The sequence below is a fragment of the Rhinatrema bivittatum genome, unplaced genomic scaffold (genome assembly GCF_901001135.1).
Source record: "Rhinatrema bivittatum unplaced genomic scaffold, aRhiBiv1.1, whole genome shotgun sequence".
Classification (NCBI taxonomy): Eukaryota; Metazoa; Chordata; class Amphibia; order Gymnophiona; family Rhinatrematidae; genus Rhinatrema; species Rhinatrema bivittatum.
Window position 1 is genome coordinate 1,606 of NW_021820996.1, and position 24,160 is coordinate 25,765.

At 44.6% G+C, this 24,160-nt stretch overlaps 1 protein-coding gene across 1 annotated transcript in view; it reads left to right on the forward strand.

Annotated features, from left to right (window-relative positions):
* Nucleotides 1-3,801: 3,801 nt before the first annotated feature.
* The window catches only part of LOC115082354 (MAM and LDL-receptor class A domain-containing protein 1-like), a 68,911-nt gene continuing 48,552 nt past the window's right edge, over nucleotides 3,802-24,160 (forward strand). Inside the window, exons 1-2 of the mRNA XM_029586590.1 lie at nucleotides 3,802-4,043; nucleotides 7,955-8,111. Of these exons, the coding sequence (XP_029442450.1) occupies nucleotides 3,802-4,043; nucleotides 7,955-8,111 (399 nt within the window). The remainder of the gene's footprint in view (nucleotides 4,044-7,954; nucleotides 8,112-24,160) is intronic.

The following is a 24,160-nucleotide window of genomic DNA, read 5'->3' on the forward strand; positions in this document are numbered from 1 at the left end:
GGGGGGGGGGGCCAGGAAGGTTCAGGAATTTTGTGCAAGGCAACACCACATTGGGACGTCAGGTGTTTGGGTTATTCTGGGGCAGGGGCAACTGGATCTTTATATTTGATAAGAATAAGAAAAGGTGGGGGGCTCCCCAAACTGTAAGCCCAGAGACATGTTTTTCATATTTAGGGAGGCTGAAGGTTGGAGGATGAATGTCTTGATGGGGCCATATATGAAATTTATTAGGAGAATGACGGGATCAGGCCACAGGCATTTTTTTTTAAACAGTGACACTTAAATGGATATCTTTTGAAGGTATCCAGATAAGTAATAAATTATTCAGCCAGTCAAGGCTGGTTAACTGAAAACTTAACTGTTCCCTCCTGCCCGACTGTCACTCCCGCCCCACTTGTGCTGAAATCTGAAATGGTACCCAACTACCTTGTGCGTTCCTTTGTCTTGCACATGAAGTCTGGGGGGGGGGGGGGGAGGAGGGGAGGGGCGGTGGCTGTTATTGGGTCTGCCATTACCACAGCCAGCATCATTGTCAGTATGGCAGAAGCATTAAAGAACCTGCAAGACCATATTTAATACTAGGATCTATTATAAGATTTATGCTCTTTAGTAAATCAACCATTAAAATGTCCGTTTATGCCTATGTTTAAAATGATCATTAATGTGGATTAATGACTGATTTTAACAGCTGCTTAGTATATAGACCTCTCTGTGTCTTTTGGGAAAATGCTTTGTGCATAGGCCCCTTTTTGCTGAAAGAGGCCCACTTTCAGTGCATTTATTCCTTGGAAGTTTTTAAATATCTCTATCATATCTCCCCTGTCCCTTCTCTTCTCTAGTTATACATGTTTAGATCTTTAAGTCTGTTCCCACTTCCCATATGCTTTATGATGAAGATCTTTGACCATTTTAGTAGCTGCCCTGTGGACCAGCTCCATCCAGTTTTTATCCTTTTGAATGTGTGGTCTCAGAATTGTACACAGTACTCAAAATGAGGTCTTACCAGCAACTTACACAGAAGCATATCACCTTCTTTATCCTTCTGGCTATTCTCTCCCTTTGCATCCAAAAATCCTGCTGATTGTTTTCATTGCCTTATCTACCTATTTGGGCACCTTAAAATTAGCAGATATAATTACCCCCAGACCCTTTCTCTTCTTTTATGGACAGATGTTCACCCCCTATACTGTATCACTTCCTTGGGTTTTTACATTCCAAAACATAACACAATATTTTTATAAGTATATTTTAGTTGTCTAACACTAGACCATTCCTCAAGCTTCACTAGGATGTTCCTCCATGTAGTTTTACACCTTTCAGGGTGTCTACCCTGTTACAGATCTTGATATTATGCACAAAATGTCAAATCTTTTTGAGTAGCCCTTCCACAATATCAGTGACAAAACTGTTGATGAGAGCCAGACCAAGAATCCATCCCGGCATTCACTTTGAATAAATGCCACTAACCACTATCCTTTGTCAACCCCCACTCAACTGGTTTAGAATCTAAGAATTTTTCTTTTTAATTTTCTTAAAAATTTATAAACTGCTATATCGACACTTCTAAGCAGTTAGACAAGAAAACATCTATAAAATGTAAAAAATTCCATAAAAATATAACAGACATTTAAAAATAAAATATTGTGCAAACATTAAAATAAATTGTTAAAAACATTCCCTAACATCATTCAAAATTAAAACAGCAAAACTCTTTGCCTGATACAACCTGGCTGGATTCTACTTAGAGCTGCCCTCATATGCTTAATGAAAGAAATAGGCGTTCAATAATTTACTAAATCATAGAAAAGTAGATTTGTCCCATAACTCGCTAGGAAGTGGATTCCACCATGTAGGTCCCGCGTCACACAACAAATGGAGTTGTTAGTCATTCAAGTTAAATTGTTTAAATGAAGGAACATCCAATAGGAACTGTGGCTCAGATCTTAAAGTATGCCGCAGTTGATAAAAGGTCAAAACAGATGAGAAATATTTTGGTGTTGTGCCCTGCAAAACTTTAAGTAATAATAAAACTTTAAACATACTTCTATATTTAATCGGTAGCTAGTGCAGATCCTGCAGTATGGGTGTCACATGCTCTCTTAATGATGTTCCAGCAATCAGATGAGCTGCAGAATTCTGCACCTTCTGTAGTGCACATAGTGTTGATTGAGAAAATCCCATAAAGAAATACTACGTGCGCTATACTAGGTTAGACTGAGGGTCAATCAAGTCTAGTATCCTGCTTCCAACGGTGATCAATCTAGGTCACAAGTACCTTGCAAAAACCCAAACAGTACATAGATCCCATGCTCCTAATCCCCCAGGACAATTAGTGGCTTTTCCCAAGTCTAACTGGCTAATAACTGTTTATGTACTTCTCATCCAGGAAATTATCCAAACCTTATTTAAACCCAGCTACACTAACTGCCTTTACTACATCTTCCAGAGTTCAATTGTGCATTGAGTGAAATAGACTTTTCTTCAATTTGTTTTAAATGTGCTACTGTTGCGAATGCGGGGTTGCAGTCGCTTGCTCTAGAGGGATGTGAGCCCTTGGACCACGGCACAGCTCAGGGAGGAGCCCCAAGACACACCATGGGAGGTGAGAGTGTCCAAGCACATGCTGGAGATGGAACAAGGTGGAACCAGGGTCAAGATGAGGAACATTGTAGGCACTAGAACAAGGCAAGCTCAGATCTCCACTGGACCTGCACACACAGGTGAGACCTAGCAATGCAATGCTGGTCTCAAGAGTAGCCCTCCAGGCACTTGGTAGCCCTTCTGGACCCGTCAATTGGGAACGACAAGTGCATGAGGCCAGACGGAGGCTGAGGGAGGAATATGACAAGACATGGAACTGAGAAACTTGGAAGACTCAGGCGGGGATTCGAGGAACTTGGAAGATTCAGATGAGGATCCAGGATTCAGGCACTAGTACAGGGTGAGTACTTCACCGCAGTGCACCCTACACAGCTGCCCGTGGCTGGTTGCTGACCACGCCAGAAGTGAAGCAGACTCCAGATGAAGACTTGAAGCTGGAAACATGACGAAGATTCAGGAGAAGCCTGCACCGAGGCATGCCCTACACAGCTGCCCATGGCTGAAGTGGAGCAGACTGTGGCTTGATTCTAGGGCATGGATTGGAACAAGGAACTCCGAAGATCGGAAACAGGATTCAAAGATTCAAGACTCAGGATTCAGAACTCGGATTCAGGAACAGACCTCGACATTAAAAGCAAGGGCCTTCCGGAGACTTGCACTGCAGACATGAAGACGGGCCTTGTGTCATGAAGTGCTCTACACATTCCCCCATGGGCTAGTCATGGATCACGATGGTGGCACACCATGAAAGGTGGACAAGAAGGAAACCTGGAAGCAGGATGAAGAGCCGGAGGCTGGACAATCAGCAACGTCAGGAACATGGAACATCAGGAACACAGGACAAATGACGAGGGAGCTCCGATGAGGAACGAACATCCACGGAGACCAGGAACATCTAGGAACATCTAACAAAGAACACTGAACCATCTGGACAGGAGCAGACCACAGAAGACCTTGTTGGACAGAAGAAGACATGGAGATCCGATACGAAGGCCCCGAGGAGTGGAAGTAGAGCCCTTTTATAGGGCTGGACATGGCACAGACAGGTGACATCATCCACCGGGGCCTCGGGGGCTTTTCCTGCCGCTGGCTCTTTAAATGAAGTACAGAGGCATGCACACATGCCTAAAGGATCCCAAGGCCCAGCAGCAGAGCAATAGCGTCGGAGGCAATGGCGATGGCGGCACCCGGGCCGCGAAGATGGAGAGTTTGGCAGCAGCTCTCTGCCGCGGAGCACAGCATCGGCGGCGGCACCCTGCTACAAAGAGGTGGAGACTGTGGCAGCCATCCCTGCTGCAGAGAACGAACGAGACCAGTGGTGGCGTCCCGGCTTGTGTGGGAGCGGCAGCAGGCAGTGGCAGTCGGAACAGTGCACAGTCGCTCAGGAGCAGCATCACTTCTGAGCCACGAAGAAAGACGGGGCATGCCATGGACTCGGGCAGGTGAGTGAGGCTGCTCGTGGTTATGGCCCGTGAGCAGCGGAGAACAACACTTCCTTTTCTTTCTTTTTCCTCTCTTCCCCTTCTCCCAAACACCGCCTCCTCTCCTTACCCACACTTCCTTCCATTAGGCTGCCCTCTTCTTCCCCTCACTTCACTAGGGCTTCCTATTCTGCTAGCAGAGAGTGGAGACCCAGCCAGCATTGCAGACCTCACAGTGCCAGACTTCTTCTGCTGGCAGGTGTTGGGTACCCCCCAGCATTGCAGCTGTCATGCCTTTGGACATCTTCTGGCAGCGGTTGGGGACTCTGTCAGCATTGCGGCCCTCATTGGACTATTTCAGCTGGTGATAACTGGAGACCCTTCCATCATTGCAGTCTTGCTACAGTTTTCCTTCTGCTGGCATGGATTGGGAGCCCTGCCAGCATTATAGCGTTCACCAGATTACTTCTACTGGCAGAAAATGGGGATCTCACCAGCACTGCTGCTATCACAACACTGGACTTCTGCTGGCTGGGGTTGAGGATCTCATCAGCATTGTGGTCTTCATGATACCAGACTTCTTCTTCTGCTGGCAGGCTGTCTGGTCTGTACCAGCATTGCAGTTCTTGCCAGACTGCTTCTTCTTCTGTCTGGGTTTGGGATTTCTGCTATCATTGTGGCTCTCATGGTGCTGGATTTCTCTTTCTGATATTAGGGAGTTGGGACCCTGCCAGCATTGTGGCCCTCACCAGTTTACTTCTGCTGGTTGGGATTGGGAACCCTATCAGCATTCAAGTCTTTACCACTTCCACACTTGAGCAAATAAACAAAAAGGAAGATTTGGCTGCAGGCATTGAAAGTTTGGCGGGCCAGAAATAGTTGGTCTGTTGGCTGGATGTGGGATAATTTTCAAAGTGGACTTATGCACAAAAGTCCATTTTGAAAATCGGTGCATCTTCTGCCAATATTTGCTGCATAAGTTATGTGGGTTATCTGAAAATTATGTATAACCCATTGAAAACTTTGAAGTCCTCCGAGAAACTTTCTTGTATGTTCCAGCCTTATATTTGCTTCAGCTCAGTGGGACTAGACAGAAATATTTCTCTATTACTATGGAACACTTTATCTGACAAAATATGGCTATGTCAAAATGTCTAGGGTTTTAAAAAGGGTTTGAAAACATTGTGGTCAATATTCAAAGGCATTTAGCCCAGTAATTCATATGTTATCTGGCTAAATGGGAAATTTTTGAATATTGAACCACTTATCCAGCTAGATTGTAGCAGATAAGTAATTATCTGGTTAAAATCTAGCCAGATAAAAAAGGAGGCGTTCCAGGGGCATTCCCATGCGGGCCTACGTTAACCGACTAATTTAGCTGATTTTCAGTTCTATCTGGCTAAGGCCTATATTTTCTTAAAACACCGCGGCGGCATGAATCACGCGGTGCAGGGGGGCAGGGGGTGAAGCGGGGAGCGGGCCTGCAAACAGCTGGCAGCGATCGCACCCTCTGCGGTGCGATCGCTGCCGCTTTCGCACCCAATAACGTCATTGTAAAAGCTGGTGCTATTGGGCGCGAAATTGGAAACGAAAAGGCACCTTACCTTTTCGCCGTCCACGCGTCTTCGCGGCGTCCGCCCCCGACTCCTCCTCTTCCAGACGTCACCCCAACTCCGCCCCTTTTTAGCTATCACACGCGAAGAGGGACTTTTCACGTGCGAAACGTCCTTTTTTGCATGCGCTAGCTTTAGAAAATGACCCCTTAAGTTAGCCAGGTAAATTTAACACTGCCTCAGAGCAGATCTAACCAGACATCTTCAAAAGATTATCCTGTTAAGTGACATTATATGAGGGAAAAAATGGTGTATTATGGGCCTAATTCCTCCCCCCCCTCAATTTAAGATAAGGCCCTGTTGATCTGAACACATTCCACCCTCCACCCCCGAACGTCTCTGAATTGTAAAAAGAAAATGTTGTGAGGGTCTGCAGGATGGGCACACCTACCATTTCCTTTCTTATTTTTTTTTCTTATTTTTAATGTGGCTCTGTCTTGTCCTCCTCTACCCTGCACCTCTTGCCAACCTCCCGCAGGCCCCCTTCCCCTAGATAGCACAAAACCTAGCTGGGAGACGAGGTATCATTTTACCTGGTCCTGGTGCTTCCAGCATTGCTTTGACAACAGTAACACTAGAAGATATTTCACAGTTGTTTCATGGAAATGTGTTAACTAATGCAAAAGCAAGGAAATTCAGTTATTCCTTTATTTCCCAGAATTATGTAACCTGATCTGGTACATTTCCACAGAAGTAGAAGTTTTATTCATGGGGCATTGCATAAAAATAAAGCAGCCAATATTCAGCAGCTATCGTGTGAGCTAAATTGGCTGAGATATTCAGGAGTGCAGCAGTTTCCTCAGAATATACCTGGCTATTAATAGTTAGCCAGATAGGTTTACCTGGATTAAATTTAGACCTGATGAATAGCAGCTCTAACTTATCTAGCTAACTTAGGCCTAGATTCATCAAAATGCTATAATGCCTATGCTAAAAAATGGGGCGTGGTTAGGCTAATTTCTCTGCTCCTGCATAAGTAATTTCTCCAATGTGTGATACATTTATTGCAGCCGCACTATTTTTCGCATCACATGCTGATTAATCTACCACAGGCACACATTACTTACCAAAAGTTTTTCTCTCAAATGTCAGTTCGGGGGGGGGGGGGGGGAGGGGGGGAAGGAGGGAGAGAGAGAGAGAGACCAATATGTAAGGTTACTATTTAACCATTATAAGAGGAGGAACTTATAACTCAGGGAGAGGTTTGGGGGGTGGGGTAGGTTTGTGGGGGCAGTTTTACATGCTCAGTTAGAGGTACAAACAGCGAGTTTGACATCAGTGAAGATTTTTTGTCATTTGGAGTGATGAAAGGTAAAGAGGAGTTGATTTGCACAATGTACTCTCTACCTAGCTTTATTGCACTAGCTGCATTGCATAAAAATAAAGCAGCCAATATTCAGCGGCTATCTACATGAGCAAATTAGTTGGATAAACATTTTTGGCTAACTTGGCTGAGATATTCAGGACGTGAGGTCCCCAGAATTGTATACAGTATTCCACTAGCTGCAATCAAGCCAGGTAGAGAGTACATTGTACAAATCAACTCCTCTTTTACCTTTCATCACTCCAAATGACAGAAAATCTTCACTGATGTCAACTTTGCTGTTCGTACCTCTGACTATGTATGTAATACTGCCCCCCAAAACCTCACCCACCTCCCAAACCTCACCCTGAGTTATAAGTGTCCTCTCTTATAGTGGTATAAGTAGTAATCTTATATAGTTAGCTTCTACAGAGTCTCTTGTATCATGTGTTGTGGAAATTATCTATGTGGGAGCAGGGAAAGTAACCTAACTTGTTCCCCCCCCCCCCCTTTTTGTTTGTAATCACAGGTGCTATTTCCACTATATTTATAGCATTTTGCTGAATCTAGGTCTAAGTTAGACAGATAAGAAGTTCCATACCAGAACACTCCTTCCTGCCCCTCATTTGTCCGGATAACATTTTAGCTGGATAAAAAGTTATCTGGATCTGTGAGGTTGCTGACTGTTGCGAATATTGAAACAGCAGCACTTAGCCGGTATAAGTTCAATCTTATTCGGCTAAGTTGCACTGAATATCAACCTCAAAAGCCTTTAGGTTTACAAATGATATAATGCCTAGTTGTATATTAAACACTTGGGAGAGCTTTATAATAGTTTTCTACTATTATGTTAAATTCTTAGATGAAACATTTCTAACTAAGCCACTGATCAATTGTTTTAGTTACATTACAACATAAATAGCTGTCATCATTAAGTATCATCATTTTCAATGTATACATTTAAAGTATATATGTAGTACATACTGTATAATAAATTAAATTATACTTCTCTACAGGAATACCGAAGAAGGTCTTTATTTGTATGCTGACAGTTCAAATGGACAATTTGGGAATACAGCTGACATTATCACTCCAATTATTTCTCTCACTGGACCCAAATGTAAACTAGTGTTTTGGAGCCATATGAATGGTGCAACAGTGGGTACACTTCAGGTAAGAAACAGAGAAATATAAAAACATAGAGAATGACAGCAGGTGAAGACCATATGGCCAATCCAGTCTTCTTATCCAGTAATCCCATCCCTTTATGGCTCACTTCCCACGTAGCTTTACAGTCCCTCCCTTTCTTTCAATGATCCTTTGTGCTTACCCCATGCTTTCTTAGAAACATTGAAATATGATGGCAGAAAACGACCATATTACCCATGCGTCTAATTTATCTAGCCCTCACAATTCCCATCACTCCCTCAGAGAGCCCATGCTCCATTTATCCCATGCTTTCTTTAGTTCAGATACCGTTTTTGCCTCCACCACCTCCACTGGGAGGCCGTTTCATACATTCATTACCCTCTATGTGAAGAAATAGTTCCTAAGATTATTCCTAAGTCTACTCCCTTTCAACCTCATCCCATGACCCCTTGTTCTAGACCTTCCTTTGCAATGAAAGAAGCTGCTCCTGTGCATAGAAAGCTTTGAGATATTTAAATGTCTCTAACATGTCTCCCCTATCTCGCCTTTTTTCTAGTGTGAACATGTTTAGATCTTTAAGTCTATCTCCATATGCTTTAGAACTAAGACCACTGATGGTTGTAGCAGCCACCCTTTGGATGAACTCTAATTAGTTTAAATGTTTTTGAAGGTGCAGTCTCCAGAATTGTACACAGTATTCCAAATGAGATCTCACCAGGGACTTATACAGGGGCCATATCACCTCCCTTTTCTGCTGACCATTCCTCTCCCTACGTAGCCAAACATCATTTTGGTTTGTGCCATTGATTTAGCCACCTTTTTGGCCACCTTAAGATCATCAGATACAATCATCCCAAGATCCTGCTCCTCTTTTGTGCTTAGAAGAATCTTGCCTCCAATACTGTACCTCTCCCGTGGGTCTTTACATCCTAAATGCATTACTCTGCATTTTTTAGCATTAAATCTTAGCTCTCAGTCCCTTTAATCTTCCATTCTGATGCCCATTCTCCTAGTCTCACAAGGTCATGCTGCAGTTCCTCACAACTTTGCATAATTTCATGCCATCTACAAATCCGGTCACCTTATTTATTGTTCCATTTTGCAGATCATTAATGCATATGTTAAACATTACAGGTCCCAGTACTAGTCCTTGTGGTGCTCCACTAAAGACCTTTCACCATTTGGAATAGTGACCATTTAGCCCTAAATGTTTTATCTTATTTTATGAAAAAGAAAGATAAACATTGAAATACTGGTTTTCTGACTGCAGGAAGCTGTACAAGGTAAAGGAGGCAAATTGTGGTCCTTAATTAGCACAAAAAAAATCTGTTTTTCAGAATTTTTCAAGGATTGTGATATCTTTTATTGGATCAACATAAGAATAAACCAAAAACAGTGCTGAGTTTTAACTTTCAAGACTGCATTCAGATCAGGATACCCACAATAAATACTCATTAGATCTTTGCTTATAAACTTATGATTAATTGTTTAGATATACTAAAAACTAACTCTGCTTTTGCCAGTCAGCTGAAATCAGATTTTTTTTTTTTTTTTAAATTATTATTTGGTTTTTTCCTGGGCCTTCCTCTGCCAGCAAAATGAATTGTGCTCCATCGCTGAGATGTTTCATTATTAAAATACCTCTCAAACTTTGAGAAGTACATAATATTGAATACCAAAGTCAAGCAGAAAGCTAAATAGCACATGAAGCAATAAATATGAGACACTCAGCTGCACAAATGTTCTTTTATTTCAGCAACATGTCAGTCAAGATATTAATAAAAGTTAAGGAGCATTAGAAGGCCAAATTCGGTCTCTAGCTTAAATGAATTATGCTGTCTGGTCACCAGTTTATTACACTGTGCCAAGTAAAATTATTGCACTCTAGTAGATAATAGAAAATAGAGAGGCTGAGCCATAAATTAAATCAGAACAAATTATCAATATTATAGCCTTACGTTCTTGCAATACTGACTTCAAGTTAAAGGAGGAATCTAACTTTTAGTTTTGTATCTACCAAAGAAGTATGTTTAAAGTTATTTGCTAAAATTCTCTGGCCTAGAAGAATTAGATCCAAAGAGTAATGAGTTACATGATCTTGCAGAGATAATGCACTTCCTGGTGGTACTGGCATCAAATGATAGAACCAAGACTTAATCTAAAGCAGTGATGGTTAACTTTCATGATCCTGGGAAATAACCAACTAGCTTATAATGTTATTGAGAGATGCAACAAACAATACGGGATACTTGATTTTTCCAAATGTATGCAAACAAATGTATAGAAATTGAGACCTAAGTAGAATATAAGAAGACGTAATGTGCAAAGAAATGTTCATATTTTATTTGCTAAGACAACTGTGTACAAAAGCAATGGCCTTCTTTTTAATGGCTTGGCACACATTTACATAATCTACTCTTCCCAATCTCTTCTCTACACTAATGTTACCAGAATTTGTGGTTGGTTAATATGGGAGACTTTTGATTGATCAATTTACAGGAAATTCAGGGCAGTGTGCTTCAGGAATATTGCTACAATGTAGCCTTAAAATATGCAGTTTCCAGATATCTTGGAAGTACAATTTTTAAGTGTTGTTTTTACTGTTATTATTGTGGACCCAGTACAAGCTATGAGGTTTGGTTCATACTTCCTGCAGAAAAGGGAATTATGCACCAGAAAAAGCTAAGCTTTTATTCCCATTGTCACTGGGAAGATGAATTTCAAATATTTGTACATTGTTTAATGAGGTTGCTATTCAAAGCATTTGTCTGGCTAAGTTTTGGAGATAGCTAAGAACATAAGAACATAAGAAAATGCCATACTGGGTCAGACCAAGGGTCCATCAAGCCCAGCATCCTGTTTCCAACAGTGGCCAATCCAGGCCATAAGAACCTGGCAAGTACCCAAAAACTAAGTCTATTCCATGTTACCATTGCTAATGGCAGTGGCTATTCTCTAAGGGGCGGATTTTCAGAGCCCTGCTCGCCTAAATCCGCCCAAAACCGGGCGGATTTAGGCGAGCAGGGCCCTGCGCGCTGGTAAGCCTATTTTACATAGGCCTACCGGCGCGCGCACAGAGCCCCGGGACTCGCGTAAGTCCTGGGGTTCTCTGAGGGGGGCGTGAGGGGGGGCGGGTCCGGTCGTCGCGGCGTTTTCGGGGCGTGACGGCAGCGTTTTGGGGGCGGGTACGGGGGCGTGGCTACGGCCCGGGGCAGTCCGGGGGCGTGGCCGCGCCCTCCGTACCCGCCCCCAGGTCGCGGCCCGGCGCGCAAGATGCCCGCTGGCGCGCGGGGATTTACGCCTCCCTCCGGGAGGCGTAAATCCCCCGACAAAGGTAAGGTGGGGGCTTAGACAGGGCCGGGTGGGTGGGTTAGGTAGGGGAAGGAGGGAAGGTGAGGGGAGGGCAAAAGGAAGTTCCCTCCGAGGCCGCTCCGATTTCGGAGCGGCCTCGGAGGGAACGGGGGTAGGCTGCGCGGCTCGGCGCGCGCCGGCTATACAAAATCGATAGCCTTGCGCGCGCCGATCCAGGTTTTTAGCAGATACGCGCGGCTCCGCGGTATCTACTAAAATCCAGCGTACTTTTTTTTGCGCCTGGAGCGCAAACAAAAGTAGGCCTATTCGCGGAGTATGAAAATCCGCCCCTAAGTGAACTTGATAGCAGTAATGGACTTCTCCTCCAAGAACTTATCCAATCCTTTTTTCAACACAGCTATACTAACTGCACTAACCACATCCTCTGGCAACAAATTCCAGAGTTTAATTGTGCGTTGATTAAAAAAGAACTTTCTCCGATTAGTTTTAAATGTGCCCCATGCTAACTTCATGGAGTGCCCCCTAGTCTTTCTACTATCCGAAAGGTAAAGATAAATAACCGATTCACATCTACCCGTTCTAGACCTCTCATGATTTTAAACATCTCTATCATATCCCCCCTCAGTCGTCTCTTCTCCAAGCTGAACTAAAGTCGTAACCTCTCTTAGTCTTTCCTCATAGGGGAGCTCTTCCATTCCCCTTATCATTTTGGTTGCCCTTCTCGTACCCTTCTCCATCACACTTATACTCTTTTTTGAGATGCGGCGACCAGAATTGTACACAGTATTCAAGGTGCGGTCTCACCATGGAAGCGATACAAAGGCATTATGACCATTTTTCCGTTTTTATTCACCATTCCCTTTCTAATAATTCCCAACATTCTGTTTGTTTTTTGACTGCCGGAGCACACTGAACTGACAATTTCAATGTGTATCCACTATGACACCTAGATCTCTTTCTTGGGTGTAGCACCTAATATGGAATCCAACATTGTGTAATTATAGCATGGGTTATTTTCCCATATAGCATCACCTTTGCACTTGTCCACATTTAAATTTCATCTGCCATTTGGATGCCCAATTTTCCAGTCTCACAAGGTCTTTCTGCAATTTATCACAATCTGCTTGTGATTTAACTACTCTGAACAATTTTGTGTCATGTTGCAAATTGATTATCTCACTCGTCATTATTTTTCCAGATCATTTATAAATATATTGAAAAGTAAGGGTCCCAATGCAGTATCTAAAAATTTACCCCTATTCACTAGCTAAATGTTAGCTGAGTAGATTGCTAAAATTTAGAAGGATAAAAAAGAGGCAGGGAGCGTGGCTAAAATGTATTCTACCACTGATTATTCATTAATAACTGGATAAAGTAATCTGACCAACACTGGTCAGAAAAATTGCTGTCCTAAAGTTAGATAACCGAAAAAAATGAATAGTCAAGCAGTGGCCAATCTCCCTGACTCCTACTCCCCAATATCTTTTAAAACTTGCTTGATGAGTAGCACTGTTTCTGCCTCCCCCCCCCCCTTGCCCCCAAACTCCTACCTTTAAAAGCTGTGGCCAAAAATCCTCACCCAATGTTTAAACCCACATAAGTGCCCCCAAAGCAGAATGAGAGGAGCAGACGTTCTTACCTCCTACAGCATCACTGAATACTAATTGCTGAGAGCCAATCCCCATTTAGAATTCAGTACTGGACAGTGATTACCTGATTCCCTGTCAGTGAAGAGACCAACTTCATTCAGTGATGAGAATGACAAGGAAGCAGCCGATTCTAATTCTATGCTGACTTCAAAATGGGGATTGACTGTTTCACCCGAGAGTGATGTAAATAAATTAATAATAAGTGTCAGTAGCTTCAGAACTATTGGCAATTAGTATTGAGTGGATCTAGAAGAGGTAAGAGCCTCTTCTTCTCCTTCTCTGCTTTGGGTACATTTTTGGGGATTGAGAGTTGGAGTTGAGGGTAGGTATGTTTGTTAATATTTTTTTAAAGGCAAGAGACAAGGGCATTAGTACCACTTGGCCTGACAATTTTCAAATATATTGGGTGGCAGAGTGTTAGCTAGATCAGCTGCTGCTTGACCATTAGTTCTTTTTTATCATATTCTGTAAGCAGTGAGTAGCAAAGTTGCACAGATTTTATCCAGGTAACTTTAGCTGAGTATATTTAGGCAGATCACTTATCCAGATAAGTTTCCCGACTATTTTGCTAAAGTTATCCGCCTAACTTTGACCTAGATTCATAATTTTGCTATAAATTTCGCATGATTACTAGTAGAGATGTGAATCGTGTCCTCGATCATCTTAACGATCGATTTCGGCTGGGAGGGGGAGGGATCGTATCGTCGCCGTTTGGGTGTTTAGAGTATCGTTAAAATCGTTAAAATCGTGAACCGGCACACTAAAACCCCCTAAAACCCACCCCCGACCCTTTAAATTAAATCCCCCACCCTCCCCAAATGCCTTAAATTACCTGGGGGTCCAGCGGCACACTAAACCCCCTAAACCCACCCTGGCACACTAAAACCCACCCCGACCTTTAAATTAATCCCCCACCCCAAATGCCTTACATTACCTGGGGGTCCGTAGCGGCGGTCCGTAGCTTAAATTACCCCCGGGTCCGTAGCTAAATCGGGGGAAGGGGGAGAGCAGGAAATCCGGCACACTAAATCGTGGTGTCTTCAGCTGGCGCCATATTGCAAAATGGCCGCCGCAAAATGGCGGCGGCCATAGACCAATACGATTCGACACAGTCCGGTCCGGACCCTCGCTGAACGACCTCCTGCAGTCGATCTCCTGCCGGCGCCATTTTCCGTACGGAAATGATTTGCGGCAGGAGATCGCTCCAGGGCCCCCGCTGGACCCCCAGGAACTTTTGGCCAACTTGGGAGGCCTCTTGACCCCCACAAGACTTGCCAAAAGTCCAGCGGGGGTCCGGAACGACCTCCTGCGTCGAATCATATTGGTCTATGGCCGCCGTCATTTTGCGGCGGCCATTTTGCAAAATTGCGCCGGCTGAAGACACCACGATTTAGTGTGCCGGATTTCCTGCTCTCCCCCTTCCCCCGATTTAGCTACGGACCCGGGGTAATTTAAGCTACGGACCGCCGCTACGGACCCCCAGGTAATTTAAGGCATTTGGGGTGGGGGATTTAATTAAAGGGTCGGGGTGGGTTTTAGGGTGTTTAGTGTGCCGCTGGACCCCCAGGTAATTTAAGGCATTTGGGGGGGGGGGGGGTTCGGGAGGGTGGGGGATTTAATTTAAAGGGTCGGGGGTGGGGTTTTAGTGTGGGTCGGGGGTGGGTCGGGGGTGGGTCGGGGGTGGGTTTTAGTGTGCCGGTTTTCCTGCCCTCCCCCTTCCCCCGATTTACGATTTTTTGACGATAAATCGGGGGAATTGGTATTGTATCGTGGCCCTAATGATTTTTGATGATTTAAAATATATCGGACGATATTTTAAATCGTCAAAAAACGATTCACATCCCTAATTACTAGTGCCTATGATTAAAAAAGGGGGCAGGCTTAGGGAAATTTTTGAGATACTGCAGAGAGAGATAGAGAGAGAGAGAGTGAGAGTGAGAGTGAGAGAACCTCTTTATAAGGCTCTCATATTAGGGATGTGCAGAGGGACCGCACACGTTACATTTGGTATTCGTCGGGGGGGGGGGGGGGGGGGGGAGAGCAGATACGTTGCATTTGGCAAGGGGGGCCCCAATCCGTTCATGCGTTCCATTCTTATTTGCTTCCCGGCTAAAATTTAATTAACTATAACCACCCACCCTCCTGATCCCTCCAAGACTTACCAAAACTCCCTGGTGGTCCAGCAGGGGTCCAGGAGCCATCTACTGCACTCACTCCGTCGGCTGCCGGTATTGAAAATGGCGCCTTTGACCTTACTATGTTACAGGGGCTACTGGCGCTATTGGTCGGCCCCTGTCACATGGTTGGAGCAATGGACGGCCAGCACCATCTTGTGCTCCTACCATGTGACAGGGGCTGACCAATGGCACCAGTAGCCCCTGTGACATAGTAAGGGCCAAAGGCTATTGGCGCCATTTTGAATACCGGCAGCCGACGGCCCGAGTGCAGGAGATCTCTCCTGGACCCCCACTGGACCACCAGGGACTTTTGGAAAGTCTTGTGGGGGTCAGGTTTACGCCAATAGCCTTTGCCCTTTCTATGTCACAGGGGCTATCGGCGCCATTTTGAATACCGGCAGCCGACGGCGTGAGTGCAGTAGATGGCTCCCGGACCCCTGCTGGACCACCAGAGAGTTTTGGCAAGTCTTGGGGGGGTCAGGAAGGTGGGAGTTTTGTTTAAATTTGCTCCTTTAGATGGCCGAATAATTCGGTGAAGATTTGTTGTATTCATGGGAATCGCGATACATTTCGCTTCCCCACGAATACAACAAATATGGCCCTATACGTTGCAGATTGCCAATACGTTGCAAACAAATGCACACCCCTATCTCATATAATTCAACTATTTATATCACTGTAGGAGGGTCAACTAGTAACTAGAGGTGAGGTTTTGGTGGTGGTCTAGGTTTTGGGGGCAGTTTTACATGCACAATCAGAGGTACGAACAGCACAGTGCACGTCAGTGAAGATTTGATGTGATTTGGAGAGGAAAGATACACAAAGATAAGATTTGTACATTGTTCTCTCAACCTAGTTTGATGCACTCTCTACCTAGCTTCTATCAAGCTAGGGCGAGAGTACATTGTACAAATCTCATCTTTGTGAACCTTTCCTCACTCCAATTGATATAACATTTTCTCTGATGTGTACTCTGACTGTGCATGTAACTGCCTCTCAAACCCTAGACCACCATTAAAACCTCTCCTCGAATTACTAGTTGACCCTCCTATAGTGTTATAAATACTAAATAGTCGACTAATATGTGTCTCTTCCCAGAGATGCTTTTTCGTTCGCTTTCTTTCACTCTCACTCTCTCTCACACTTTCCCTCCTGCCCAAAGCATTATGCTATCACATGCAATGTTAAATACTAGGGATGTGAATCGTTTTTCAACGATTAAAATTATCGTCCGATAATGTTTATATCGTCTTAAATCGTTATAGAACACGATACAATAGAAATTCTAACGATTTATCGTTAAAAATCGTTAAATCGTGTTAGTGCGCACTAACTCGAGTTAGTGCGCACTAACTCCCCGTTAGTGCGCACTAACTCGATTTAGTGCGCACTAACTGAAAATGATACAAATAAACACTTTCCAGGTCACTGAAGGTCAGTTAGGAATGAATATGTGTTCCTATTGGCTGGCTGCCCTCTTATCTATTGATGTTACCAAGGTTACCACTGAGGTGATGGTTGGGGGGATGGGAAATGGAACTGGAAACTAACGAACACCAACAGAAAATGAAACAAAGTGTTCACACTTCCCAGGTCAGTAAAGGTCACTTAGGAATGAATATGTATGTATGTATTCCTATTGGCTGGCTGTGCTCTTATCTATTGATGTTACCAATATGGTTGGGGGGATGTGAAATGGAAACAGTTGGAAGCTTGACAAAAAAAGTAATGTAATGATCAGCACTCACGTGACTAGAACTTGTTTGTTTATTATTTTTGTTAGCAGGCACCTGAAATGCTAGTGCATGTTGAATTTGCCAATCACTGTGCATTTTAGAAAGGTGGTCCTGGCTGGAACTGTACACAGTTCAAATATATGTAATTGATTGTTGGTAAGTGTATTTTTTAAGTAGCCACACTGGCACCAGTATGTTTACTTTTCCTCCTACTTAACTCACTAGCTCAGCTTTGTAAGAAGGGCTTCTCTGCTTGTGTGTTGTTTTTGTTTGGTGTGAGGAGAGCAGAAACATCAGATCTTTATTCAATCTACTACAGTCATCTCTTACAGTGCCCTATCCCTATTAATACCAGGAGTGTTGTGATCTTCCTGCACACAGTGCCCTAACCCTGATACCAGTCTGAGACAGCTCCCTCCCTGCATTACTAGTGAGAGGCTGGCTTCACAGACAGGGGGGAGCTGCCTGACCCTCACTCCTGACTTCCCCCATGTCCCAGCTAGTGAATGGTGTGTGGGTGAGGGGGGGGGGGAGGATGGTGAAGTCTGAGACAGCTCCCTCCCTGCATTACTAGTGAGAGGCTGGCTTCGCAGACAGGGGGGAGCTGCCTGACCCTCACTCCTGACTTCCCCCATGTCCCAGCTAGTGAATGGTGTGTGGGTGAGGGGGGGGGGGAGGATGGTGAAGTCTGAGACAGCTCCCTCCCTGCATTACTAGTGAGAGGCTGGCTTCACAGACAGGGGGGAGCTGCCTGACCCTCACTCCTGACTTCCCCCATGTCCCAGCTAGTGAATGGTGTGTGGGTGAGGGGGGGGGGGGGGAGGATGGTGAAGTCTGAGACAGCTCCCTCCCTGCATTACTAGTGAGAGGCTGGCTTCGCAGACAGGGGGGAGCTGCCTGACCCTCACTCCTGACTTCCCCCATGTCCCAGCTAGTGAATGGTGTGTGGGTGAGGGGGGGGGGAGGATGGTGAAGTCTGAGACAGCTCCCTCCCTGCATTACTAGTGAGAGGCTGGCTTACAGACAGGGGGGAGCTGCCTGACCCTCACTCCTGACTTCCCCCATGTCCCAGCTAGTGAATGGTGTGTGGGTGAGGGGGGGGGGGAGGATGGTGAAGTCTGAGACAGCTCCCTCCCTGCATTACTAGTGAGAGGCTGGCTTCACAGACAGGGGGGAGCTGCCTGTCCCTCACTCCTGACTTCCCCCATGTCCCAGCTAGTGAATGGTGTGTGGGTGAGGGGGGGGGGGGGTGGATGGTGAAGTCTGAGACAGCTCCCTCCCTGCATTACTAGTGAGAGGCTGGCTTCACAGACAGGGGGGAGCTGCCAGACCCTCACTCCTGACTTCCCCCATGTCCCAGCTAGTGAATGGTGTGTGGGTAGGGGGGGGGGGAGGATGGTGAAGTCTGAGACAGCTCCCTCCCTGCATTACTAGTGAGAGGCTGGCTTCACAGACAGGGGGGAGCTGCCTAGACCCTCACTCCTGACTTCCCCCATGTCCCAGCTAGTGAATGGTGTGTGGGTAAGGGGGGGGGGGGGGAGGATGGTGAAGTCTGAGACAGCTCCCTCCCTGCATTACTAGTGAGAGGCTGGCTTCACAGACAGGGGGGAGCTGCCTGACCCTCACTCCTCCGGGGTATTGTGATCTTCCTGCACACAGTGCCCTATCCCTGATACCAGGGGTGTTGTGATCTTCCTGCATGCAGTGCCCTATCCCTATTAATACCAGGAGTGTTGTGATCTTCCTGCAGGCAGTGCCCTATCCCTGATATCGGGATGTGTGCAAGAAGATCACAACACCCCCGGTATCAGGAATAGGGCACTGTGTGCAGGAAGATCACAACACCCCCAGTATCAGGAATAGGGCACTGTGTGCAGGAAGATCACAACACCCCTGGTATTAGGGATAGGGCACTGTGTGCAGGAAGATCACAACACTCCTGGTATTAATAGGGATAGGGCACTGTGTGCAGGAAGATCACAATACCCCTGGTATCAGGGTTAGGGCACAAGTTCTAGTCACATTGACTGATCACATTACTTGTTTTGTCAAGCTACCAACTGTTTCCATTTCCCATCCCCCATATACTGTCAGTAGGAAACTTGGTAACATGAATAAATAAGAGGGCAGGCAATAGGAATACATATTCATTCCTAAACTGACCTTAACTGACCTGAAAAGTGTCAAATTGTATCATTTTCAGTTAGTGCGCACTAACTCCCAGTTAGTGCGCACTAACTCCCGTTAGTGCGCACTAACTCGAGTTAGTGCGCACTAATCGGAAAAAACGATTTTTAACGATTTTTTAACTAAAAAATCGTGCCTAAGACGATTTTCTTGCCCTGCCACACGATTTCTATCGTTAAGACGATATGGAAAACGATTCACATCCCTATTAAATACCCCTCATTTTCATAAATTCCTCATTTTTGACTAAATTTTAAAAATGTGCATACGCATCTCGCGATGCGTTTTTTATCGCGAGCATTATGGCATTATCACGGTGTTAGGGCCCTAATGTGATTTGTTGAATGACCCTGTTTATTTGTATAATTTCTCCACTCAACAACTTACTGAATATAGACCTCTGTAAGATCAATATTTTCTATGCTGGCATGTGAACAAGTTATCTTCAAGGACATGCAGTTAAGTGGCATGTACAGAAAAAAAACAAAAAGATGGAAAGGAGCCTGCAGCCTGAGTCTCTCTCTCCCCCCACCCCAAATTTCATATAAGGCCCTGCTGGGCCATGCACTCCCCACCCCCTAAACGTCTCCAAAATTTGAATATAAAGTTCTGGGGTCCAAAGGTCAGGCCCCACACTCTGCCACCTTCATCTTCAGTTCAGTATAAATATTACAATTGGACACCTCCAAAACCTCCATGTCATTAAAACCCCCTGCCTGGAATGAGGTAAGTAGTTATCAACTCCCAGCGCTTCCACTGCAGCATCTGTCAGAAGCAGTGCTGGAGGTGTACGTTATTTGCAGCTTATGCTTTTAGCAGCGCAGCACAGGAAACATAAACGTAAGTAGCGTATGCTTCCAGAACTGCTTCTGACAAAAGCCGCAGTGGAAGATCCAGATGCGGATTAGTGTTTACCTAGCTCCCGGCAAGGGTTTTTAGTGTTGTGGGAGATGGGGGGCTTGAGAGGTATGGGGGCTATGGCCAGGGACATTGGGACTATGGATGGGTGAGGAGATCTTTGGGGGGGGGGGGGATATATTTATACTGAAGCAGGCAAGATGGTAGAAGGGTCCTGTTTGCAAATCGCAGAGCTTTATATTCAAATTTAGGAGGGGTTTGGGGTGGGCGGTACATAGCCCGGCAAAGCACTAGATGATATTTGGGTGGGGAGACAAGGGAATTGGGCCACAGATCCTTTTCCATCTTTCTTTTTCCTCTACAATACCACATTTCTGCTACTCCCTTAACCTCTGGCCACCTCCTTTGTAACTCATGACCCACCCCTCTCTCCCACCCTCTGTACGCCCTCCTTTGTATTTTCCCTCACCTTCCTCTTCTCTCCCACACCCTTCTACCTACGCTAGGCTGTTTCCTCACCGACCCACCTTTTTGAATATCTGAATTTCTCAGCTCATCACGGCTATTTTACACTTTCTCAGGATAACCTTTAGTTTAAGGTTATTGTTTTTTGCTAGTATCATGTCCCCTGCATCATAATTGCTCTCTTTAAGATATATTTATTATTATAGTTGTCTAAGAAACCCTCTTTCATACTCCAATATATACATATATATATCCCTTGTATATTGTTTCCTAGAGCTTTAATTTCACATATACCTCTTGTATATTTGTTTTCCACTTTACTTTTACTGTTCGATGTAAGGGCTATGCCCACAAGTTATTAGTTGTATGTAAAGCGATACGATGTGCAAACGGCTATCGGTATATAAGAAACTCCAAATAAATAATACATAAATAAATAAATAAATAACCAGATATCTTTGAAGATATCTGGTTAAGTAGCAAATTATTCGGCCACACAAGGCAAATAACCTTTAAACCTGCTCAGAAGTAGGTCTAAAGTTAACCAGCTAACTTAGACCTAGATTTATCATTTTGCTTTAAATTTTGCATGACTGGTGCCCGCAATAAAAAAAAAAAGGTGCATGGTTAGGATAATTTTTGAGCTACCACAACTCGTGCCATTTGAGTGCAATGCATAGGTATTTTACCATAACACACACTAAATTTATTGCACCTGTGTAGACAGGTTTTTAGACATTCTGGGCTCCTCCCTGGTGAGAGAGAGAGAGAGACACTCTGTCTTTATAAGGCTCTCCTATAAGTAAACTATTTATACCACTGTATACCGCAAAGATGAGATTTGTACAACTGCCCCCCCAAAATCTAGGCCAGCACTAAAAACCTCACCTTGAGTTACTAGTTGCCCCTCCTACAGGGGTATAAAAAGTTGACTGATATGTGTCTGTCTGTCTCTGTCTCTGTTTCTATCTCTACTCTAGCTAATCTCTATCTCTCTCTCTCCCTCCCACAATGGGATTTGTGATTTTAGCACAAATCCCGTTTCAGGCATATCACACAGCAAAAAGCCAGGAAAAAAGGTGTAGTTATTTCCAGCATTAAAACATGCAATAGCATGTGTTACGCTATTGCATGCAATGCTAATTTTAATTTACTCTTCCCAAACTCCTCCCATTCAGGACAAATTTTAAAATTTGCATATGCATCTCACGATGCCTTATTTATCTTGGATGTATGGCATTTATCTTGGACATATGGCATTATCGTGGGTGTTAGGGCACTAACACTCGCAATAAGGCCCTAACATGATTTGATAAATGACCCTGTATGTCAGATATAAATGAAATTTGGCTGTCAGTTGGATAACTTAGGTACATCCTGGAACACCTTTTTTATCCAACTAGATTTTAGCTAGATAATGACTTAGCTGAATAAGTGGTTCAATATTCACAAACTCACCATTCAGATGGATATAAACCTGCATAAAATTGGCTTTGGAATTTGGCCCCAACTCAGTGCAGGTAAAAGTATATGAGCTGATTCACAATGTAGGTGCTTCTAAACTTGGGGAAAAGGAGGCTGGATTATATTGGAGTAGGAAATGTTTGCATGGTGATTTTGCCTCAAAATTACCATGAGTATTTTTTGATGAATACTTTGCACTTCCTACAATGCAGGTGAAAAGTCTGCTGATATTTTTCTATCCACTGTATGTGCTTTAGTGGATTTTCAAAGTAAAAGTCTATGGGGCATTTCTCTTTGAAAATGAGCTTGCAAGTTTATAGTACAAAATCCCACAAATCTGAAAACCGCAGTCTGAAAATTGTTCACCAAAAGCAAAAAACACTTTAATACATTAGGCCTTATGTGGCTGATAAATGCAGTCAATGATAGTAATTTAAATTGGATATCAAGATATTTTATATGCATTGCTTAATTTTCAAATCAGAAAATGTTCCAATTCTTGCTGTCCCTGAGAGTTTTTTTCACCGATGCAGCATCTTTCTTTGTTTTTATTTCCTGTTGTAAGTCTGTCTCCACTGCCCTTTGTCTTCTCTCTCTCTCTCTCTCTCTCTCACACACTCTCTGGTGTCATTTTCTGCTTACATTTGTTTTTCTGTTTCATTTCTGACTTTGCCTTCCTTGTTTATTTATTCATTTTGTTGTGTATTTTTTATTCCTTTCAGACTCTACAACCTCTCTCTTCCCTCTCTGCCCCATTCTACCGTTTCAAATTCCCATGTGTTTTGTGGAATCATCCCCTTTGTTCTCCATTGTGCTAGTCTTTGGCACGTTCAGACTCCAGTATTCCATCTGACATAAAAATCAGAAGATCTCCAGCAAATGGACAGAATATCCTTAGCAGAACTTTTTCTTGTCTTTTTAACCTCTTGCTCCTCTCCTCTCCACTTTCCTCCTTTTCACTCTCTTCTTTCCCCTTCCTAGTTTGTACTCGCTTCTCCTTATCCTCTCATTCCTCTCTCCCTTCTTTCCATCTCTTTCTTCCTCTATGCCCCCAATGCCTTCTTTGCTATTAGTCTTTGTCTTCCTCTCTCATAGAATTGAAAGCCTCTGTCTCCACACACCTCTTTGAGCGCCCCCTGCTCCAGCACACAACAAGGAGGACCAACTGTAGTCCAAGACAGATGAGGAGGATTGGTGGCATCAAGTTGGTTGATGAAGAATAAAAGCAGTAAAACAAATGAGGAAACAGCATCCTTCTTCCCTCCTGAGCCCTCTCCTACTTCCCTTTGCAGGCTATGTGGGTGCAACTAAGTGTATCACTCGCACTCTCTTGCCATGATACTGACTCCCCCTTGCACCGGGAGAGATTGGGAGGGTTATCACGCGATCATATGAACGAGCCTGCTGCTAATGAAGGCTCTGAGGGCAGGGGAATAATTTTTGCAGGGCCAAAGCTCCGCTTCTTTCATACCGACCCTGCCCCTCACCTTCCTCCTTCCCCGCCCTGCCTCCTTGATCCCCGTGCATCACCTCAGTGGCAGAGGTTGAGACTGGTAGGCCTCTCTTTACCACAGCAGCATGTGGTACTACTTCCCACCCTAACTACAGGTTTCCCCCATAACATGCATTTCTGACTTCTCGTGCATCGGTTAATGGAGCAGATTCTCTGGGGAAAGCCTCCTCTCCTGGCTTGGAGCTGGGAATTCCCTCCAATTTCATGCAGAGCCAGGCCCGGGTGCAGAACGTTCCTCCACAGGCCCAGAAACATTAGGTGTTGAAATGGTAGGCTAGTGCCCCTTTAAAAATTGCATTGCCCCCCCCCCCCCCTTTAGCCCCTCCTGTACCATGTGTGCTCTCTCCCCCTCTCCCCGCCATGCTCAGCTGCTGTGGTATGGTCTGGGAGGAAGCTCTTCTCAGTCCTGCTGCTGCTGCTTCCCCACCACCTATAGATTCGTTATGCTCTCCAGATCTTAATCAGCTATATAAGGCAGGAAACAGAAATCTGCTCGGATGCACGTTCTCTTGCTTCCCCTACACTTCTGCTGCTGCTATCGATGTCTGCAGTGCACTGGAGAAAGGGGTGAAAGAAGGGAGAGGAAGGACAGAAAAAGGAAAGTAGAGGGGGAGAGCAAAAGTGTACAGGGAAGATAAAAGAGACAGAGCAAAGGGGAGGGAAAATGGGAGACCAAGAGACAAAGAAACGGACATTTCTCTGTACTGATCAT